This window comes from Vidua macroura, chromosome 4, assembly GCF_024509145.1.
Source record: "Vidua macroura isolate BioBank_ID:100142 chromosome 4, ASM2450914v1, whole genome shotgun sequence".
Taxonomy (NCBI): Eukaryota; Metazoa; Chordata; class Aves; order Passeriformes; family Viduidae; genus Vidua; species Vidua macroura.
In genome coordinates, this window is record NC_071574.1 from 3,069,900 (window position 1) to 3,088,820 (window position 18,921).

The 18,921-nt window shown below is 45.5% G+C and overlaps 1 protein-coding gene across 10 annotated transcripts in view; it reads right to left on the reverse strand.

Annotated features, from left to right (window-relative positions):
- The window catches only part of ANKRD17 (ankyrin repeat domain 17), a 69,657-nt gene extending 51,575 nt beyond the window's left edge, over positions 1 to 18,082 (reverse strand). For 7 of the 10 annotated variants that reach the window (XM_053976735.1, XM_053976737.1, XM_053976734.1 and 4 more), the window contains exon 1: positions 1,946 to 1,991. In XM_053976735.1, the coding sequence (XP_053832710.1) occupies positions 1,946 to 1,978 (33 nt within the window). In that variant the 5' untranslated portion in view covers positions 1,979 to 1,991. Of the gene's footprint in view, positions 1 to 1,945; positions 1,992 to 17,233; positions 17,523 to 17,928 lie in introns of those variants that run through there. The other 3 variants (XM_053976732.1, XM_053976733.1, XM_053976729.1) reach the window with 3 other exon arrangements.
- Positions 18,083 to 18,921: the final 839 nt, after the last annotated feature.

Genomic DNA, 18,921 nt, shown 5'->3' on the forward strand with positions numbered 1-18,921 from the left:
ATGCTGAGAACAGGAAGTGAATGTGTGACAAAATTATCAGAAGACATGCCACCATATCCCACTGAGAAGCAAGATGTAATTGCTCATTTCACACAAGTCCAAATTCTGTTATACCGACAAAATTAACTTCCCAATTGCCCTTCCACACTGGACTATTGATAAGCACCATATACCTTATTAATTTACATACTATGAAGCTGCATATGGCAACTGTGGTTAAAATAAAGAACAAAAAAAAAAGAAAAAAAGAACAAAAAAGGAAAAAAGAAAAAGCTTTCAGTATGCAAATAGGCAAGTAAAGTACTGAAATGTTTATTTGATGGCACAAAGACCAGTTCACGATTGCTCTTCCTACCTCCCCACACAAATCCAGCCACACACACAGATATTGGTGAAAATGTGTTGCTCATACACCTGTGCCAGTTTATTCAGCACAAAGTGAACAGCTGAGTTAATATTCTGGATGTAACTAAATTAAGCAGTTCCAAAGTCCACACAGAAGTTAATAGCAAGTATTCCTATTGATCAAAAATTTTAGGGTAACCTAAGTGTGGCTACTATGGGAAAAAGCCTACAGGACAAGCACTGGTGGAAGCACTATTTTGTCAGAATTCTGACAGCAGCTAATAAGGTTGCAGCTTCTCGTTACAAAAAAGAATGTATGCAAATATTCTGACAAGTCATCTGGCAATCTTTTTGCTTGCAAAACCTGAAAAACAACAGGAACAAGAAAAAGGTATTTCATAAAATGGCTTGGAAGCTCATCTCACTCCAGCCCCCTGCCATGGGCAGGGACAACTTCCACCATCCCAGGTTGCTCCAGGGCCAGTCCAACCTGGCCTTGGAGACTTTCAGGGATGGGGCAGCCACAGCTTCTCTGGGCAACCTGGGCCAGGAAACATTTCCTTGAACTATTACAGCAAATATAATCTGTAACAGAGACCTGTTTCACTCTATGACTTCTTGGCAGGCCTCTCCATTTGGCTGAAAGGTCACTTCCAGTCTACCCTCACAGGAAGAGATAATGTTATTTATTTCATAATAAATTACTGCTGCAGAGGGAGATCTACTCCTGTAGAGAAAGCAAGAACAGGCTACATTTAGACAACTGGAAATGCAGCAGGAAAAATTACATACTGCAACAAATGTGCCTCTCTGCTCTGCTGAGACCCCACCTCGAGTCCTGCCTCCAGCTCTGGGGTTCCCAGCACAGCAAGGACATGGGGCTGCTGGAGAGACTCCAGAGGAGGCCACCAAGGTGATCAGAGGGATGGAGCCCCTTTGCTATGAAGAAAGGCTGAGAGAATTGGGATTGTTCAGCTTGGAATAAAAAAGGCTTCAGGGTGACCCAATTGCGGCCTTCCAGCACCTGAAGGGAACTTGCAGGAAAAAGGAGGAGACGCTACTTACAGGAGTGTGTAGTGACAGGACAAGGGGGAATGGGTTCAGATTGACTGAGAGTAGATTTAGATATCAAGAAGAAATCCTTCCCTGTGAGGGTGGTGAGGCCCTGGCGCAGGTTGCCCAGAGAAACTGTGGCTGCCCCATCCCTGGAAGTGTCCAAGGCCGGGTTGGATGGGGCTTGGGGCAGCTTGGGATAGTGGAAGGTGTCCCTGCACATAGCACAGGGCTGGAATAAGATAATCTTCAGAGTCCCTTCCAACCCAAGCCATTCTGTGATTCCATGATTCTATGAAACAGGAACACTGGCAACAAAGATTAAAAGAGAGGGAGAGTTATGGCAAGCAGTGGCTGAAATCCCCGGTAATGTGACCGCAATGTCACCCCCAGGGGTGCACGTCCCGCACCCCTCCCGGCGGGGTGCGGAGCGCCGGTGCCCGGCCCCGCTCGCCCGGGCCCCACCGAGCGCCGCAGCCCCAACGGCCGGGGCCGGGGGGCCGGCCCCGCGACCCCCCGCCCCCCTTTGTTCGCGCCCCGGCCGTACCTCCAGGATGTCCTCCAGCACGTACGCCTCCATCGCGGCCGCCCGCGCCCCGCCTCACCGCGCCGCCGCCATGCCCCGCCGCCCCCTCCCTCACGGCCGGGCCCCCCCCGCCGGCGGCACGGGAACAGGAAATGGACCGTTCCACCCCGTGCGCGCCCGGCGCCTACCACCGCGTGCGGAGGGGGGCTGCGCGCCGCTCCCCAACGCCCGCGCGGCGCCCCTCCGCCAGCGCCGCAGGGATGGAAACACAGAAGAATTAAACGAAAAAAAGCCCGGGCAGAACCAGCTCAATTCTACGTGTCCCATGGATCATTGCACCTCCTTCCCCGCCGTGAACTCGCAGAAGCCCCAGCCCCAGATTAGGCAGATGCGTGCCATGCCACATTTGTTTCTGTGCTATGACCTGTCTTCCCATCACACCAAAACCTCCCAAGCGCTGCTCCATCAGCTGCCCTGTCTCCAGCTGCCCTCATCCCTCCCTCCTCCACCCAGCTCCCGGGTGGCTGGAATTCCAGAAACAGGCTATGACACCAGTAAAAAAGGTGCTGACCGCATGGAGCAAGGTCTCCACAATGCAGCTTTGAGAAACATCATCTACCCACCAAGATGAGTACCTACTTCTTACCTACACACTTCTCTGGTTAACCCAAAACATCAAATGGACCAAAAGATGGTATCTTACATATTCCATAACCCTAGGTGACAGTGATACCAATTCCATACGCAGCAGGTCAAGATCACTGAGCAATCATATCTGCAGCTCTCAAAATAACTCATTTTCCAGTTCAAAACATCCAGCATAATAAATCTTGTCAATCCCCCAAAAATCTCCTCCCTCATGATGTCATTTCAGCAGAGCACAAAGGAGTCCAATGGCCAAAGGAATTAAATTCACGTTTTCACTTGAAGAAGTACTCATAGTAATAATCACTTAATTTAACTATCTTTTCCCAAAAAATACTAATTGTTTAAAACACTCACTTAACAGCAAGAATATTCTTACCTGGATTTAAAAATCTAGCCAGACTGGCTAGTAATATCTCAAAGAGAAATTCCAGTTGATCTTATGAATTTTCAGCATAGCTGCATTCTTCCATTTAAAAACGTTATTTAACCACCAAAAGTGGGAATTACATCCTACTCACCTATTACAAAGCCCCTTATTTCAAACAAACTCAACACCTGCCCGGGCTGTCCAATTTTCCACTGTTTTTCCACTTTAGGGAACACCCCAGATTTTACAGTTTTACAAGAATTGATTCAAGGAAGAACCACAGAACAATATATTCCACTGTTCCTCTGGAGTCATTTAGGGTGGCATTTCTAACATCCCCAGCAGCCCCTTGCAACTGTTCCCGTGTACATGAAATCCAGCAATAATGCACAAACATTAGCCCAAGTACAAAGCTGTCCCTGACAGCTTGAAGGATTTCTTTGTGTGTGTATATATATATAAAAGGAAAAAACCAGCCACCACCTCCCACATAACACTCATGTCTCAAAAGACAAGCTATTCAGTCTTCTGAGCCTCAGAAAGAATTAACAGATACCTTATATCACACCAAAAAAAAAAAAAAAAAAAAAAAAAAAAAAAAAAAAGCTTAAAGCACACAACTTAGCACTGAGCTAGAGATACTTCACACATGACACCACTGAAAACATTTTCAAATTCGAAGGCAGCATTACACAGGAACAAAAGCAGCTCGCAAATTGAACTGCATCGTCTCCCCCAGATCCACAAATCAAACAGCAGATTTTCAGGAGAAGGAGCACAATCACTTTCAGAGCTGGACAATTTCCCTTTCTGCTTGGGAAACTGCACAACCCTGTCTGCAACAGCATCACTTCAGTTACAAACCCTAACCCAAAGAACAATTCAGAGCTTCCCTTACACCATGAGAGACGTGAGGACTCTACATGTGAGCCATGAGGGCAGTGAAAAAACCTCCCTGGCACTGAAAGGAAGTCACCCTCAACATTTGTTCGAAGGCAGCAAACAAAACATCCCGAATTTCACACTCAAAACCTCAATACCCAATCCTTCCTCCTCTCCCCTGGCCCACCCTTAATTGGCAGCTTTCTGATGCTGGCTTAGAAAGAAGCACTTGTTTGTAAAATGAGATCTCAGACTTTCTTTCATACTTCAAAAATATTTACAGTATCGAATACCAAACTCTAAAAAGCCCATCCCCAACTCTTGATGTTTTACTGAAGATCTCATAGAGGTGTAAAGTAAAGGCTTTAACAAATGCTTCCATTCTGTTCCTGAAAAAAAAGGAAAAAAAAAAAACCTTTGAGGTAAAAACAACAAAAAAAATTTAGACCCTTGTGATTAATTTCTTTTGTATTTCTACTGTTGTGATTTTGGGTTTTACACACAGGTCAGGAAATACATCTTTAATTCTGCACAGGTAAATACAAACCCATTTCAAGTCCAGCTCTAGGAAGTACTTCAAGTGCTTGATTAGGAAAGATAAAACACATTATCTCTTTGAAACATCTCAGCTCCTACTTGAAAGCTAAGGCTCTTTATTTAGCCTTATGCTGAAGGGCATGATCCACTCAGTACCCTCATTTATCACCATCCACTACTAAAAATCAGCCTGTTCTCCTGATCAAGAGGTACCCTAAAACCACACAGCCGTCTGAGCTGTGCCCATCCATCACATCCCTTACACTCTGCGAGCCTAAAACACCCAAACACACTTCTGTTCCCCCACAGAAGGTGGGAGAGAAAACATCTGAAGTGCAGCTTGAGGAGACAGACTTACAAACGGGGAACAAAGTCCTGTTTCAAGCCCCGTGAAGCGTGTTAAGCCAAGGGGAATCCTGAGAGTGTTCTGAGCAAAGCAAAGCTAAGGATGGGTATACATCTAGGCTGCTTTGCTCTGCACTGTGCTCCCCCACGCAGCACTGGGAACTACGTGGAAATGACCAAGGGGGGACTAAAACACTCCACAAGAACCTGGCTGCTCATGCAGAGCAGAGCTGTGCACGCTCAAGAGCTCGAAGGCAGTTTTTAGGAAGATCCTCCTTTCCAACCTCCCGGTACCACGCAAGCCACCACCAATTTTGAACTGGCATCACGTCACCCTGAAGCACAAGCATTTCAACCATTGATCCGAGACAGATTCTGGCACCCAGAAATGTGAGCATTGAACAATTGATCAGACAATTCCCACTCTTATATCACAAAAGCACATTGTTATCTAGTTACAGCTGATCGAGCAGTACTGGTCACCAACTGTCCCAAAGCATATAAAAACACTTTTTTTGTGTGTGTTTTCAGAGCACAGTGTCAAGGTTGGGCTGTTTAAACCCTGTCCCATGCAGCTACTAACACCTTATTCAGCAAAATCACGAAGTGCATTAATTACTAAAAAAACCAAATCATTCTGAGAAGAAAAAAAGGAGAGTTGAAGACAGGCCCTCAATACAGTACCAGTTATCAGTTATACCCTTTAGCAAGCATTCCCAAGTATTTCCCTTTCCAGAAGTAGTACACAGTCAGACAGAATCCTAAAGTTCCTGAGACATTTAAGACCAAAAACCAGAATCGGTTTTCAGCCCAAATTTTGTGACATTCTGATTATCTGTTAGAGTGCCATGAGGCAAAACCCCCACCACTGTCACACAGAATACCTTAGAAACTGAGGTACCTATCACAATGAAAAATCCAAACAAGATACACTTACACACACATGGTGGGTGTTTCACATTAATTAGAAATACCCTTGAAATCAGAAGACTCTGTTAATTTGCCAATGGAAAAATTCCATCATTAAAACCTTCAAATGACCAAGTTTGCTCTTCTAACATGAAACCAAAAACCATGACAAGATACAGGAGCAGTTGTTGATATACAAGAAAAAATACTCAGTGCAAGAAATATCCACACAGATTTTTCAAAGGCTGCTTCAAACTTGTGTTGGTCCCAATTCTTCCATTTTTAGAGTGATGATAATCCCAACTTAGTTCATTTTGCTGGACTGAACCCAGTTCTTCATATCTGCTCTTTGAATAAAAACGATTTTTCAAACCCCTTTACAACTAAGCCAGAACTGAACGTTTCCCCAAACAGATACCCCCTAAGGGTACCCACTGCTCCAGATAAATGCACTAGGATTTATCAACCTTCATCAGGAACTACAGCCTGTAACTTGCAGCTCTCCATCATATCAGTATAACCACCAAGACACTAAAAACGTTCTTCTCTGCTACTTCTTCTTGTTATACCCCAAAAGCATCACCTCTGTTTTGGGGCAGTGTGCATCAGTTACCACTTGGTGCAATTTTTCATGTCCCTTAGTTCTATGTCAATACAAAACAAAATGAGTTTTAAACCTGCTGTTTCAGGTTCTCCCTCCAGAGAGATTCATCCAACTCCTACTTCTAGATGCTCAGTGGTTACATAAAAACAAGTCAGTCCAAACCCAAACCTCAGACACCACCTGAAATCATGACCCCATCTGTTTTTTCTATTTTCACATTGTATATTGGTTTCTTTTACTTCACTTCTTGCAGCAATCACAGCTCTGCAGTTGTCAGCCTGACTAAATTTCCAGCACCCTTCAGGCAGGTGCTTCAGTGAATTCCAAATAAAAGAAACCTACTTTCTTCCTTCCATTTCCATTATTGGGGTGGGGATGTGCAGGGATGATGGGCTTCAACCTGATAAATACTGAAGACATACTTTTATTCTGATTTTTTTATTCCCTCAGCCTTATAATTCAATGTCTCTCTCTGAGCATTTCAGACTTTCCTGCTAAAAGCTACAGTGGAGCTTTCACGTGAGTTTTACAGTCACAAGATGATCCTTGCTGCCCATTCTCATTATCACACCCCTCTTGATTAAGCTCCGTTATCACCCACAGACAAGGAAACTTTGATAACCAAGCCACATATTTTTCTTCTCTAACAACCATGTAACAACTTTTTTTGACCATCCAAAAACTAAGTTTTCTGCCAAGACAGATCTTTCATTTCTCTCCAGCCTATTCTTCCCTTGGCCTAGGGCAGCAGCAAGGCATTCCAGACCCTTCTGACACATTCAGTGTTCTCTGTTCAGTTAGTGTTACTCCTTTTGGTCAAGGGACAAAGCTGGAAAGCATGGAATTCTTTTCCTTATGCTATCCATGAGATCTAGGTTTTCCACAGCTCCAGGAAACTAGAATCTGGAAAAGGTGACTTAACTACCTTTGAAAGCACTGCAGTTAACACATCCCAAGGTTTTTTATGCCCATTTAAAAGACTGCATACTCAGAAAAGGTTTCAAGACTGAGTGTTGAGAGACTAGGATAGTTATGACCTGTCTGATGGAGTAACTTCCACAATTCCCTTCATAAAGCCCTCCTCTGATCTGTTCTCCCTAAACAGAAGCACTACGCTGCGGAAGCTGACTTGGCAGCTTGCATGAACTGCTGGGATGTGGTGGCATCAGGGAATAAAAGAACTCCATGCCCAGAGAAGCCTTCTCAAAGAGGTGGAGACCTCCTCCCAGTAATAGCTGGGGAATTAGGAATTTCAGCATTCCATCTGCATTACCATTACATAGAGGATTTCTCATTCAAGGTTAGTAAAAAAAAGGTGATTAATTCCACAACTGAATTAAGAGTTCGTACCATCATGCCAGGAAGTTAACAGAAATACAAAGATTCACCAACCAGATCATATAAGCTCAGCCAAAAAGCACTCAGTTTATAGCACTTTTCCCAAGAACCTGAAGACAGGGAATGTCAAAAGCAAGCTCTGTCTGGAGGGAGACTGCAACACTCTGGTCAAGACTGTGAGAGTTGTGAGTTGTGAGCTCATCATCCTCACTTTATCAGCAGCCTCTTGTTGTTACACCATCCATCTTGAGACAGAAGCCAGAGGCACAATATAAAAACATTTCTGAATAAAGTCCTTATTTATCTCTGCCTAAATGCATCTGACACCTGAGCAGAGTTTTACAGCCCAGCAAGCAAGCAGCATGCTGGCACAAGAGAGAGACAAACCCTGCTCATCAGCCAGGACCCTTCCACCCTAGTCAGTTCTTACATCAGCCCTATGTTTCTGGATTTCAACTCCCTAAGGCAAACCTAAGCATGGAAAAAGGAGGAAAGAAAGTATCTTTACTCATGCACAGCACTGCCCTGAGGATGAATTGAACTACAACATCACTAAAAAACAACCATGAGATGATAGCTTCTACGATTTTGCTATGGAGGAACTGCCCAGTGCAAATCCAAATGTACCTGACAAGAGATGAAAAAGGGAGACAAAAATCACATGAGCATTTTGAAAGGGGTTTTTGGCAGAAATCTAAGATTACTGGTGGACATTTTTGTCTAAGGGGAGCTTTCTATTAGAAATCTTCCTTTAAGTTATCCACAGAGTAAACCCAGTACGTTTTCACTGGGTAATACAATGCTCCAAGTCTGTAGACCAAGGATTTCACACTGAAGAACCCTGGTTTGGGGAAAAGCACAAGTGAAATGAGGGATGTGTTCAGAAATCACAACTTGGGACATGGAAGACCCTTCTTCAAACAAATGAACTTCCTATGCCTTTCTCCTTCCACGTGTGAAATAGTGGTGACAGAGAAGCTGTGTGCAACGAAGCAGCACGTATAGTCCAACAACATTCATACCAACACCTCTCAAATCCTAAAGCAGGTACTAATCCAAGATACCTCCACATTAGAACATGAAAATTTGAGTTCAAGTTCCTAAAAAGTTTTTATGTGCAGACACGTTCCCTGCCATGAATTAGGAAACCTCAAACCAGGAAAAGCCATAATTCAGGACAAAGCCTCCTACTCCTTTTTAAGTGGCCTCATCTAGCATTTACTTCTACACATAAATTCTAATTGAGTGAATATTATATCAAGTATTCTCACATCAAATTCTAATCCAGGACCTGCTGGATTGAGATGTCCCTGTCTTCCTTTTCCTGGCTGTGAACAGGAAGGTTGTTTCAAGAGCTCTACATTCAGGCTCTTCATCATGAATTTGGACTGGGTTAATACCAGATTTTGAAACCTATTCCAAAAGCAGGAACCATAACAATGTACTTGATGTTTCTTTCTTTTACAGAACTCTCAATAATCAGAGTTACTCAGCTGGCATCTTCACATTCATAGACTAAAATGGCTGGAAAACCTACTCCATTCAGTGACAGCAGTATCAAGCCTGGAATTTAACAGAACAAGCTGGATAAGGCTGAAGAAGGAAAAATACATAAACTGAATAAAAAAATAGGTACTATTGTGATCTCTCTTTTCGTTTAATATGGTTGTTCATTTCCTTTTTCATCTGAGGTTACCTGGAAGATCAGGACAGACCAGGGACCACACAGCACAACTCCCAGCATTTACTGCCAGTGTAGCTGGACCAGCTGCCAGACAGAAACACTTCTAGCTGAACACTGGTGTTGAGTACCTCCTGTTCCCCATCTCCTCTTTGCTTAAAAACTTAAACCCTCCTCAAACCCCTCACTAAATCCCTCATGGCTGAACTCCTCACTGCCCTAGCAGGTAAGCTGAAGTCCCCTGTCAACCCAACACACCCCTCTCACAGAAGAGCTTCCTTCCCCTCCACCACATTTAAATCACATCATACACACAGAGCCTGACAGAATTGTTTTACTATGACCAAGTTTAATAAATGCTGGGGAAGCTGACAAAAAGTTTTTTTAAAAAACTAAGTATCTTCTGGACTGGATGGACAATGGTTTTGTTATGAAACCAACTGCTCGAGTTATTTCTATTAACAAGTATTCCAATGGTTTTTGGAAAGGCTGTGTGCTCTGTAACAGCCAATTCTGGACTGCAATGAAAGCCACCATTGAAGACATCTGCCTTTCTGAAAACACTTTGGCAATTTTTTATTATATTTTTTTTTAATAAAGTTCTTTTAGAGTTCTACTGGTAGCCTTACTTCAAGTCTAATTCACTCAAGTACTTATTGGGTGTCACTACTTCACCCACTTCTTCAAAACCAGTACATTATTATTATTATTATTATTATTATTATTGTAAGATTTTTCTAGGTCTAACTCAGGTTTTGGCCATACTCTGATGTAACTGAACAGCGCTGGGCCACAACAGCTCCAAAGCACACGAAGAATCAGCAACCATATCAATTTTGATAACAGATAAGGCCCCTGGCACAGCTGTGCCACCAGTGCTCAGCTCCAGAGAGAGAGACATTCCTCACTCTGGGCAGAGGGAAGCTGTTAAGTCAATCCATCACACCAGGCCATTCCCTAACCTAAGTATTTCTGCAGAAGCCAGCTGCGGTGCAGGTACTAGCATGGCTCCAAAACCCACCTCAGCCTAAAGACACCAGTAAATTTTCTCATCTTGAAGACACAAGTGCATTTAGAGAGTGATTTCACGCAGAACTGTAGACACTTCCCCCCTAATGCAAGCTCCAGAAAAGCCCTTTTCTGAAGTTCAGCACAGAAACTTGGCCACTATATTTATCCCTGAGGAGTTCTTTGATCAAGCTGATTCTCCACAAAAATACCAGCATGCTGTTATGCCAACTTTCACTTCTGCTAGTGACAGAGATGGACAGAAGGCGTATGTTCATCCATGGAGCAGACTGAAACATTCAAAGCACTTTTTCCTTTAAGCCAGCTTGATTTTTTGTGTTATGATTCCGATCACAATTGTGACTTTTTTAGTCAGTCTCCAAAGTGACTCCTTTGTTGCACTGCACTAAGTGACACAAAAGTGATGGTGATAAACCAAAAGGCTGCAGTATTTTAATAAAGTCCTGCTTAATTCCTCTTTCTTCCTATCCTTAATACACTGCTTTCGAGAGCTTGAACAAATACCAGAGACAAAAGTCAGTACTGATTTTATCTGAAGAAGCTCTAGGTTTTTAAAACTACAAACACAAAAAAAAAAAAAAAAAAAAAAAATTCTGTGTGATTTATCTGTTCCAGTCACTTCCAAGCAGAAGATCCAGAGGAAGTGTCAAGAGGACTCGTTTGCCCTCAAAGACAAGAATTCTCACTGATCTGCACCATTGTTACCAACTGGAGTCCTCAGAAACAATGCAAATGCTTTCTGTGACAGGGATTTAAATGAATTATCCCACCGAAAGAGGCAGTGCTCATCCTTCTCCCTGCCTGAGTTCCTGCTCTCCGCTGTGTCAGCACAAGCTCTTGTGCCTGACGAACTGGATCCAGGAACTGATCAACTGGAAATGTGTTTTTTCTCTTACTGAGTTTTTTTTCCAACAACATCATTTCCCAAGTGGCTGGGAGGAGCACTGAACGCCTTTTTTTTTTTTTTTTCCCTTCCTCCAAGCCCAACTCCCCCAACTTCAGTGGGATTAGTACCCACGCTGATGCAGGGGCTGAACAGCACCGAGCACTTGAGGAAAAAAACTAAGTCACATCATGACTTGAACATTTCAACTTCATTAAAGCATTGTTCCCCATTCTGTGGAGGAGAACAATTCGCACCTGCAGAACAGCATCAAGAGGAAAATTCCACTGGCAAAGCATTTCAGGACAAGACGGAACAAAAGGCAAGAATACCTGAAGTCTGGAAATGGGAGAGCTCTGCTCCAGGACAGGAAAACACGTGAGTCACCTGCCAGACACAGATGCACAAGGGAGCTTCAGCTTCTCCTTCAAGTGTTTAGCTTCTTCTTATGTGTGGGAAGAACTGGGAGGTGCAGCTGGGAGGATAAGAGCGACCTTCCTCCTCTTATTTCTGAGTCATTCCCTGCATGAGATGGGGGGGTTTCAGATACTCCCCTTCTGCTGGGATTGTAGTCCCCAAAACTGCTCCTGCACAGCTGGACAGATGTACAGACCCAGAAAGAACCATTCCTTGTACATCAGAGCAAGGCAAAGCAAATCCTAGACCAAATATGAGGCAGCCCCCTTAGCAGGAGTTTTAACTCGTATTACTGAGTGCAAAATGTCTTCAGTTTTAACCTAAAAAATAAAGAATCTAGACACTTTTTGATTGTTTCAAGTTGAACTTGAGGAGAATGCAAGCCAAAACCCCAACCTGATATTCTAAATAGCAATATTTCATCATATTTCCTAATGTTCCAACATCTTCGTAGCTCTGAGCAGCTGCTTATTTGGACACATTATCCACTCTTGATGATTAACACCATGTAAGATATTGGGGTGGGGGCAGGGAAAAACATAAAATAAAGGTTTACTTCAGCTCATTTCCTAGAATATATCATTATGCTCCAGGAATTTGAGGATGCAGGTAAACTACAGAAGAGGAATGACTCCTGTACATCAAACACCAGTAATTTGAATTTGTCAAAAACTGCTTTGAGTAACGCCAACAGAATCATCCTAATGACAACATGCAGTCTAAAAGAAAATACTGCAAGCACAAGCAAGGATGTATTAAAGACATGCTTGGCTTTGTGGCCGATTTTTAGGCTGGTGTACGACTATTACCTCATGTGAAGACAAGGTGACACAACAGTTAAGTAATACCTCCATGTGGCTTTAGCTCTTTGCACAGTCATGAGCTTAGGACGGCCTATGGGGGATAACCCAGCTGAAAAACATCTGGAATACTGAGATAACCCCTCCCAGTACCGACTAACACAAAGCACTGCTTAGTGCAAACACAGAGGAAATGCTGCCCTTCATTGGTCAACAATGGATTTTTTTCTCCACAATTCCTGTGGACACTGCACAATGACTGGATGGAGGTCACCAGCATTCCCACGCTAACACCAAGACACACTGATATTCACTGCTGACTTCATGTTAAGGAAGACTTTTCCCCTAAGTACACACGTTAGCTCAATGACCTTACCCAAACCATTTGCCAGCATTAGTCCTTCCTCACCAACAGTTTTCTTACTCAACAGATCCAAAGTTATGGACATGACAAAAGAAGTCCCACACAGGTGCAGAAGCTCTACAGACACAGCACATCTTCAGGATGTCATTTCAGTTGAGTCACCTACAGAGCCACACCATCAAGAAACCAGAAGCACAGGAAAAAACACACAACGTCTACCCAGGCAGCCATGGATTCTGCTGAGATGGCCCAAAGACACTAACAGCAAATTTAGGCAATTTTTATTTAACACCAAGTTAAAAGGGCTTGCTCCCTTAACCTCCAAAACAAAGGCTTCTTGCTTATCCTGGATCTGCAGCATTGATTTTTCAATTCCTAAATCCAATTGCTAATCAGCTATATCCTAAATAAGCACCAACAGTTTTGATTTTAAAACACAGATAGAGGGGAAAAAAAACAAACACACATAATCCCATTTGCCTCCAACCTTGACACATGAGGAAATTCTCTCAGCTAAACCTCTTCCAGAGAAACCATTCTCTTTACAGAACTGAATTACTGGCTTAAAATGTGAGGTGTTCGGCTCCAGCCTGCACATGGGAATTATGTTTATAAGGACATTTCCTGAAGAAATATCTAAGGAAGTAAACAAATTCACATGGTGCTGCCAATATTGAACTCCACCTTCTGCAGTGATCACTTTCTGCTGGGGGATTTCTTTTTTTTTTTTTCAACCCAGATATTCACTGATTACTTGAATTCAATAAAGCACACAAACATATAGTAATATTTAACAATTAAAAAAAATAAAAAGCATTAGGTCTAACCAACCTGATTTTGCTGGAACCTAGTCCAGGAACACTAAAGAAAGGAAGTTAAACAGTTTTGGTTAGTGCTTCCTGGGGTCAACTACAGCAGATTTCACTACTGTGAAACCTGGTTGTAGGATTCCCCTAGCAACAGCCCTGGGATAAGCCCTGAGATTTCAGGGATTTTTGAGAACCATCCTATAGTATTTCTCTTTTATTCCCTCTTTTGAGTGGAAGAAACTAAGTGGTACAGGCAAAACACAGCTGAAACAGACAGGGAAAAAAAGAATTAGAAGATAAACAATGCAGCAGAACCTGAGAGTGAACTGCACCTCGGGATGTCACACACTCACAAGGACAGGGCCCTGTCAGCTGCACGCTCAGTCACGTCTGTGAGGACCCAAGGACATGAAAGCAGTGGCAGTGAAGGGAACACATCACACAGTGGTCAAGCCAGGCATGGTGGCCCTGCAGAATCCAAAGGCCTTACTCCAGGATTCTGATGAAGACTGTTAGGGTTAAAAAAAAGGAAACAGATTTCTAAAATAAATTCTGTGCTTCAAATCAGCTCATTTGAACACTTAAGCTCTTCAAGTCTTTTCCAATTTAAATATTACAACCATGGGCCTGTGATGCTCTTGAAACCACAGCAGGACGCCCAAGTTTTCATATTAACTTTGCCTTAAATCTGAATCCAAGGAATTCAGAGTAGCTTCTTGTGCATGAAGAAATTTTAGAGGACTGCTGGTGTTGTGTTGTTCTACTTACTTCATCTTAGTAGCTCAGTTCAATTACTATTTCAATTGCAGCTGAAAAAACAAAAAAGAGCTTTTACTTCCAGGAGGCTCAAGTGAACCAAGAATGCTTAAAAAACAGCCAAAACATCTCAAAAAGTATCCTTTGCATAGGGCAGCGCTTTCAGGTATAGTTAACTGAGGATTACCTTATGGAAGGCTAATTTGCACAGGATGTAAGAATCCAGTAACAGAAAAGGTAATAAATCCACACAAATCCAAGGTGGATCTACACCTTGGATCATCACAAGATTCATGGGTGAGATGTAACTTACAAATTCCTAAGATGGATCTAAAGGGCAATTATAAATTTCACTGCCAGCAGCAAGCATCCTCCAAGTTCAAAGACTTGAAATAAGCTTGTAAACCTTTTTTATTACACAACTAAACCTTTCAGTGTTAAATAAGAGAAGCCCTAATGCACTCTGGACATCAGGTTTCTAAGCAGCAACCTGCTACGAGGACCTGCTCATTTTTTACCCTTTTCACTATGAATGGAAGTGTTGAACAAAATTTGTATGTACAAGAACACCTGGAAGGAACCTGCAAGCTGACCTCACCTGCTATATAACTCCTACTCTCATTCTTCTCATACTTCAAGATTCCTCTTCCTTATACTGAGAAAAGTTGTCATTTTTTAACAACTGTTTTTTAGGGAAAAGGCAATTGACCTTTTACAGACAACAGTGGACCCCACTACCTAAAGTCTTGGGGTTTTGCAGTAATTTGCTGCGATTTAAAAGATCAGGTTGCTATGAACAGTGTTGCTGCTGGAGCTCATTAGGTTGTTGGCATGACATTTCCACTAAACTGCTTCCAAAGCTCTCCACAGTGCCTGTGTTTCCACACTGAGATCTGATGGAATTTAGACATGGACATGAAAACAGCTGATCATAACTCTTGATTCCATTCCATCAGCTCAGCAACAACTAAGCTGAACAATGTCTTTCTACTCCTGGGGTTTCTGTGACTCAGGATGCGCCAGGTTTCCCTTTGGAACTCCCTGGACTTGTTGCCACTGTACTCCTGATTTTTAGAAGCAGTCTCATTAGCAGTCAAATCTAGAAGCACTTTGCTTCAGAGATTAGAGAAGTCTTAATGTATTAAGCATGGGAAGGGCAAAAAATAGCCTAAGACAAACTATCTTAAGTTTACAGAGATAATGAAGGGAACGGTTGGGAGGGAACACCAGCTTCTGCAGCATTCCCACAGTAGTTTCCATTTACAGCAAAACCAGCAACTTAGATTTCTTTGTGTTTTTCACTTTATGTGCCTTCCACACTGCCTGTGGACAGAAGACCACAATCCAACTGCAGAGCTGGGCACAACTCAAGAAAACGCGAAATAAAATTTTAACCCCCAAACAACCAAAAAGCCCTTTTTTCCTACAGTGGGATTTGTTTTAAGCTTTTAAAAGCCAAAAATAACCATCAGGTTCCTTTCAGACAAGGAAACCTCCCTTTCACTGAAAACACTCAAAACACTTTCCCTCCCCAGGAGCTGCTGGGAGTGATGTTCAAGTTGGATGCTCTGCTCCATTAATCAGGCCATCCTCATGCTCACATTCCTAAAAACTGTGACTTCAGCCGTGCATATTCTACAAGCTGCATCACTTTATCCCAAAGTCACTAGGAGAAAGACTAGAACAGGTTTTTGCAAGCAACCTGCATGATCAAGAACAAAAATTAAATGAAGCATGTGGCATATATTTTGTTGTGAATCCTGAATGTCATCATCTCAGTATTATGCACTTGCTTACTTAGCCCTGCTTAATATTTAATTCCAGACCACCCAGCCTGGGAAAGCCCTCACTTAGGATAAGATGAAACCACCAGATGTCCAAACTGCCTTCACAAATTGCTTATATCAGTATCTATAGCACATGTCACTCTATCAAAGAAAAAAAAAAAAAAATGAACTATTCTGCTGCCTCATGATATTTAATGATCACTGGCATTTCTTCCTCTCTGCAGGTCCCAAAGAATGTGAAATAGGTGCCTATGGCTCTGAGGGCACCAGGCAAAGGCTCACCTCACCCACTACCTGTACTCCTCAGCTGTCTCTGCCCTCCTCATCCTGCTGCACACAGGATTCCACCTGGAAGCTCCCAGTGTAAGGAGCCATTGGGAAGAATGGCTGTGGACCACTAAATAAAACCTGCCTGTGACTCCACCAGCAGGTCTCGCTTGACACAAATTCTGTTGAATGTTTCCATCACACGCAACTGATCTCAGGGCTTGTCAACCGATACGTTGAAGTCACTCCGGGGCCTCCATCCCTTCACCACACAGCACCGCAGCAAATCCCAAAGGCCTTTTTGCCCAACAGAGCTCTCCAAGCACCTGTAGGACTGCTGGACAACATAGTTCAGCAGCAAACCAGCTATCCTATAAGTCATACACCATAAAAACTTCTACCTACACAATGATATTGACTTTTCCAAAAATCAACACCACAGAAACAAGCATACAGACTCTCTGAGACACGCTCATTGCGTGCAATTTATCTCAAAGAGCTGGATAAAATGCTTCTTGTATCAACTTCAGCAGGAATAAAATGCAGACTGCTGCCTAACCGTGGAAAAAGCTATCACCATCCTAGCCCAGCCCTTCCTTGAACCTATCAGACTCTTCCTTCCTGCCCCATTTCTAACAGAACTGTAGATATATCGCTTGAAAGACAAACCGCTTAGAAACCAAGTTCAAAGAAAAGCTAAAAAACTTCCAAGTGGACTTTTCTGCGGACACTACTCAAAAAAAAAAAAAAAAAAAAAACCAAAGCAGAAGTGAATGTTCACCTGGGGAGGATACAGAATTAAAACCGTTCAACAAAGCAAGCCTGTGTGACTACATATGCAAATAAGGGGCTCCCAGCCTTACCGGCCTTTTCCAACAATACCTACCTGAAAATCCTACCACCAGACAAAACCGAGTTATTAATGCTTCCCTGGACTTCTTTCTGCATTGCATGGATTCAGGGCGGCTTTCAGGTTCGGAGAAAACGTCACTCAGCACCCTGGGCTCTCCGGCAGCTTTCGCCTGGCTGCACCTTCACCTGCTTTACCTGCGCTCTCTCTCCAAGACGACCTATTCCCACCACTGGGCGCGCCAACACCTTTCCAGCCACGCAGCCAGCGCTCCGGCCTGCCTCCGGAGCCTCATCCTGGGCTTGCCAGCAGCATTCCCACCTTGGGAATGAGAGCTCGGCTCTCCCTCTCCCGGCTCCCACATCCATCGCGATATATAGCACATGGCACACAGCACGGCGGCAGAGCGCACCTGCAGCAGCCCCTGGGCCTTTCCCTTCGGGATAAAGCCACACCAGGGATGAAGGCGGCCGCTGGCTGCGGCTCGCAGGGAGCCTCCGACCCCTGGGGAAAACCCTGGGGCGCCGGCCCCGCATCCCGGCGAGCAGGGGGGCCCGGCGGCGGCTCCCCGAGGCGGGGGTGACCGGAGGCCGGGATCGGCCGTGCCCCGCCACGAGGTGCTGCCCCTTCCCGGCTCTGCCGCAGGGCCGAGGGCGGGGGGAGCCGGGAGCGAGCTGGAATTATGAAACCGGATCAGCAGGGAAACCCCCGGGGCCTCCCCCGCGCCGTACCTCGGAGACCTCCTCTTCCTCCTCCTCCTCCTCCTCGTCTTCCTCCTCCTCCTCCTCCTCTTCCTCGTCGTCGCTGCCGTTGTTGCTGCTCTCGCTGCCGCCGCCGCCGCTCTCGCTGCTGCTGGCCGGCCGGGCCGCCCGCCCGCCGCGCTTCGCCTTGCCCGGCGCCGCCTTCTTCTTCAGCAGGAGGTCGCACACCCGCACCAGCCCGGCCGCCCCGGGCCCGCACGGCGACGGGGGCGCGGCGGGGCCGCTCGGCCCCTCCGGGGGACCGGGCCCTGCTGTGGCGCTCCCGGCCTCGCCGCCGCCGCCCTCACCGCCTCCCTCCTCCGCCGTCACCGCTACCGCCGCGCCGACCGCCTTCTCCATGGCCGGAGAGGAAGGAAAAGGAGGAGAAGGAGGAGGAGGAGGAGGAGGAAAAAGAGGAGGAGGCGCCCGCGGCCGCCGCTGCCTCGGTCACCTCTAGCGCCGGCGCCGCCGCCGCGCCAACTCTCGCGATACTTCGTGCGGCCGCCGCTCGCGCCGCTCTCGCTCCCGTCGCGCGGCGCGCGCTCGCGCTCTCCCCTCACGCCGCCCGCGCCCGCTCCCCTCGCGTCCCGTCCCCGCTCCCGGCAATGGGACCGCGGCGGCGGCGGCGAGACACCACTTTTCCCCCCCCCCGCCTCCTTCCCTTCCTTCCGCCCGCGCCGCCGCCTCGATCACCGCCCCGGCGCCGGAACCGCCGCTTGCGTCATCACCCTCAGCCTTCAGCGCGCTGCGCCTCGGTAAGGGCAACGGGTAACCTCGGCCCGGCCTCCGTCGGGAACCTTCCGCGAGAGCCGCCCGTGGGCACGGAGGAGCCGAGTTAGCCCGTCAGGGCCCGGCGGGACCCCGCGCTCTGTGGGGGCAGCGCTGCCCGCGGAGCGTGAGGGAGCGCGCCTAGGGCGGGAAACCCCCGTGAGGGAAGGCCCGTGTTGAAACCCCACAACCCTCAGAATTCCGCTTTAAAAGTGG